A 4147-nucleotide genomic window follows, 5' to 3' on the forward strand; every position below is an offset into this window, starting at 1 on the left:
TAAAAAAAAAAAAAAAAAAAAAAAAAACTTTTAATTTTCATGTGTGTAACTCTCGGATTTTTGTTCTATTTTATTTAAATTTATCTCTTTTTTTTTAGCACCTTTACTTAATTCTCTAAATTATATATAATATTTCAGCATCGGGATATCACCATCTACTATCTGACTGTATATTTTTATATTTATATAATATTTCGACTTATATATAGTTTAGTTTTATCACATATAATCATCTATGGTATATATATATATATATATATATATATTTATATAATATTTTAACCTACTCTATATAATTTAGTTTTACTAAATATAATTATCTACGGTATATATATATATATATTTATATATTTTACAAGATATAATCTCATGAATATATATATATTTATATATATTAAAGAAGAAGAATCATGGAGTGTGGGCTTTTGATGGGCCGTTAGCCCAGAAATCCAAACGAGCGGAGCCCACTTTATATCGCTACTTTCTTCTTTCTATCTTCATAAACGACATGTCGTTTTTATAAAGAGCGGTAATCTTATATCTTATCAGAGCTCCGAAAGTCCGGGCGGGTGAGGTATAAAAGAGGGATAAAATCCGTCACGGTTTCCACTCGAAACTTATCTTCGTGATTCTCTCACAGACGCTCGCTCTCCTTCACTCTGCTTCATCTTCATCCGTCCATGGCTTCACTTCCTTTCGGACTTCTTCAGGCAACATTTCAATCTCCTACTCTTTCTCCTCGTTGTTTCTCCTTCTCCAAATCCGAAACCCTAGGAACCTCTCTGCGTACTTCTACTGGAACCTCTGCAACTTCCTCGCCTTCTTCAATTCCCGCCGGTATGTATTTGTTACCTTCTTTTGTACTGTTCACGTCTCTTCTGTTCATCTTCAATCGATTGATTTTTGTTCTATTTTTGCTTTTTCAGTGTATTGTGGCAGAGGCGATAAGAAGACGGAGAAAGGAAAGCGGTTCAAACACTCATTCGGAAATGTAAATGTCTTTACTCTCTCTTTTCTTTGTTCGTTCGAAGTTCCTTTGTCCTCATTTGATTCTTTTTGGGGAAAAACGTTCAGGCAAGGCCTAGGGACAAGACGAAAGGGAGAGGGACACCAAGAGTACCAACTCCGCCTTCTCCGCCTAGAAAGGATAAGTTTGACGACGATGAGAAAATCAAGATCGAAATCGACGAGTCTCTTTTCTCTCGCTAGTCAAGGAGCAGCCTAGTTCTGTTTGTTTGTTTGAAATTTGTTTTCTAAATCCAGAAGGTACCTCCGCTTCTTATATTCGCATTATTTTTGTATGAATTCTTCAGTTGTTTGCTTTCTCAGTCTACTCGAAGTATGTACGCTCTCCCTTTCTCTTTCTTTTGACCTTTTCTGAGCTTAATTCCGACTATTGATGCTTCATAGATAATCTTCGCGTCATTAGCAGGCAATTGTTGAAATATAAGTTTGCTTCCTCTTCCATGTTATCGAAGGCACTAGAGTTGAGCTATTCTAGACTAACGTTAGATGCAAAAAGAATCTACTTGCTCCTTTCTGGTTTTACGAATTTCTTTCCGATTGTTGCCTTGGTATGGAAGCGTCAATTGCTTGTTTATCTACTAAGTTCTAAGCGGACTTTGGGAAGATTTATCCAATATTCTCTCTGTAATAGGCTAATACGGATCACTTATTTTAATGACTACATAACCGTAAAAATATAAGCTCCAATTGGAGCATTGTTCACCCGATGGTTGATCACTTCACTTCGCAATCATTGAACTAAAAAGAAAAAAAGTTACAGAAATATAGACAAAAAGTAGTTGCGTTGCGTCCTTGGATAGGCTGTTTTCTACTACAAAATAACCTGTATTTCTTAACTCAATTTCAGCCACCTATGTTGCCTTTTATTATGATTGTTTTGGAGGTTCTACCGTCTCTCTACAAAGAGAGTTTCTCCTGATGTCAAGGGTAACTGAAGAGGAGGAAGAAGAAGAAGAGGTACCTAGGTTTATTGGCCCAGAAGACCAAAAAGGAAAGAATCCGACAAATCCTTGAGTCCCAGTTAGTTACTCTTCTTCTGCATCTTCATGTTCCTCCTCCTCCTCCTCTGTATCATCTTCATGTTCTTCCTCCTCCTCCTCTGTATCATCTTCATGTTCCTTCTCCTCCTCTGCATCATCTTCATGTTCCTCCTCCTCCTCTGCATCATCTTTAAGAAGCAATAGTTTACTAGACTTGATGAAAGAAGGAAACACCTCTCTCAGTAGATTATATGACATATGACATGAGTAGCTCAATAAGGGTTGGCAAAAGTCGATGACTGGGGTTATGGATTTAGGTCGTCCATTAAACTTTCTCGGGTTATGAGTATAATCCTTGTTAGGTTATTAAAAAAAAAAAAAAAAAAAAATCAATGAAAATTTAGGAAAAAGCTTGCCTAGATGATCCTGACCTGTGTTGAGATGAAGTGGAAATTTTAGTACATTGGATCGGTGGACCAAAAGTTACAATGGGTGATTTTGGAAAAAGAAAAAAAAAACATACCATCCTTTTCCTTTCAGCATTAGATCCTGTCCGACTTTGGCAGTTAACCCGCTTTCAAAACTGTTTTGTTTTGTAGGATCGTGTTTCTTTTCATATTGCTCCTGTTCATCATCAAATTTCCTGAAAATAGCGCTATAATTAGAAAAATCATAGTACTAAATGTTCCTTTTTTCTTCCCAAAATTTCATCATATTTCAATGATTAAAATACCAATCACCAGCAAGAAAACAGAATGTTTTATTTTTAACTTATTTTGATGTTTTTTTTTTCTTTAATGTAAAGTGGAATATGACCATTTATTATTCTCTTCTTCAAATTGTTCTGTTCTTTTTGTTATATAAAGGAATTTTTTCCACTAAAATTGAATAATTTGGTTATTTTCACCTGCACAAATTTATAATAAAATAGTTGTAAGAGTATTAATATTTTATTCACCGAAATAAAATAATAAAAATAAAGAAGGAAGCTAAAAGACTATTTTGATTGAGTAGGAGTGTAATGAGAGAAGGATTTAAATTATTCGTGTGAGCCTAAGGAGGGGAGGTAAAAAAAGTAGAGACACTAATGGCCAACATTAAGGCTGTGATTGTAACAAAGGCAGTTAGAAATAGGGCCGCGACTGAACCCAATAATAAACATTTGCAGCCCATATTTCTCAAGAGAAAAAAAAAAAAAAAAAAAAAAGGAAAAAAGATTAAAAGGTTATTCTTCACCTCAAGGCCGTTGGGAGGCAAAGAAAGCTCCGGTTGCAGTGTACATTGGTAGGGTGGGAGGGGCCTGGGTTACAAAACAAAATCTGTCCAAAAATGAACATTACGTGTGGGGTTTGGGTGTTTTATTCAGTTCAAGTAATGGAATTCCCATTCTTCTGCCTCAAAGATCCTACTTCTTCTTCTTCTTCTTCTTCCTCCTTTGATCGTTTACTGGTAAATGATACATATATAGTTAAAATATGGTAAGAAGAAAGCGAATTTAGTTCCCCAACAAGACAAGGAGACAAGAAACAAGAATCAAGAAAGCTTGGAAACAAATGGACAAAAAGGAATGTGTTGAAGGGTGTTACCTCGGGGAACCCTGGCGCTTCTGAACATTCTGTTGATTTGGCGAAACAGAATTAGTAGTCTCAGGTTCATCAGAAGCCTGAAAGTATTTATGTCAGTAATCACAAGAAATTGGAAAAAAAACGCAGTTTCTGGAATAAAACAATGACACTGAAATAACCAATTAACTATGTTTCTATTCTCTTCAATTTTTTATTCAACCTTCCTCCACAAACAAGATTGAGTTGATTCAAAGAGTTCATCTCAGATATTTCATAAACAGCAAAAAACATAAATCAATCAAAATCCTTAAATCCTCCACTAATCAAATCAAATCAAATGAACTCAATTACATGGGAGGCACTTGGATAAGGGGTAGAAACTGGGGGAGGGGGATTGACCACCGACCGAGCTCATACCTTTTTTTGGAACAACGTTGAGAGGCAGCTTGGGGAAAACATGAAGCCCAGCTCACTTTGCATTGCATTCAGTGTTTCGGTTTTGGTGTTCACATTTGGATGGCAATGAGATGAAGTAGAGGAAGGGGGGGAGGAGGAGGAGGAGGAGGGGGAGGAGGA

General features: G+C 35.9%; 3 protein-coding genes across 4 annotated transcripts in view; 2 read left to right on the forward strand and 1 right to left on the reverse strand.

Moving 5' to 3' along the window:
• Positions 1-58, forward strand: part of LOC111466192 (auxin transporter-like protein 4) — a 3149-nt gene extending 3091 nt beyond the window's left edge. The window contains exon 10 of the transcript XR_002714342.1: positions 30-58. The gene's annotated coding sequence lies outside the window, so the exon portion shown is untranslated. The remainder of the gene's footprint in view (positions 1-29) is intronic.
• A 525-nt stretch (positions 59-583) lies between these two features.
• On the forward strand, positions 584-1477 carry LOC111466195 (30S ribosomal protein S31, chloroplastic). Its single transcript, XM_023110777.1, has 3 exons — positions 584-837; positions 927-991; positions 1075-1477. The coding sequence occupies exons 1-3, from the start codon at positions 681-683 to the stop codon at positions 1207-1209; spliced, it is 357 nt and encodes a 118-aa protein (XP_022966545.1). The 5' UTR covers positions 584-680; the 3' UTR covers positions 1210-1477.
• Positions 1478-1654: 177 nt separating this feature from the next.
• LOC111466191 (RNA polymerase II C-terminal domain phosphatase-like 2) overlaps positions 1655-4147 on the reverse strand; it is an 8008-nt gene continuing 5515 nt past the window's right edge. For both annotated transcript variants that reach the window (XM_023110775.1, XM_023110774.1), the window contains exons 14-16: positions 3593-3669; positions 2530-2649; positions 1655-2101 (exon numbers count right to left, since the gene is read on the reverse strand). In XM_023110775.1, coding sequence (XP_022966543.1) covers position 2101; positions 2530-2649; positions 3593-3669 — 198 coding nt within the window. In that variant the 3' untranslated portion in view covers positions 1655-2100. The remainder of the gene's footprint in view (positions 2102-2529; positions 2650-3592; positions 3670-4147) is intronic.

This window comes from Cucurbita maxima, unplaced genomic scaffold (genome assembly GCF_002738345.1).
Source record: "Cucurbita maxima cultivar Rimu unplaced genomic scaffold, Cmax_1.0 Cma_Scf00030, whole genome shotgun sequence".
NCBI lineage: Eukaryota > Viridiplantae > Streptophyta > Magnoliopsida > Cucurbitales > Cucurbitaceae > Cucurbita > Cucurbita maxima.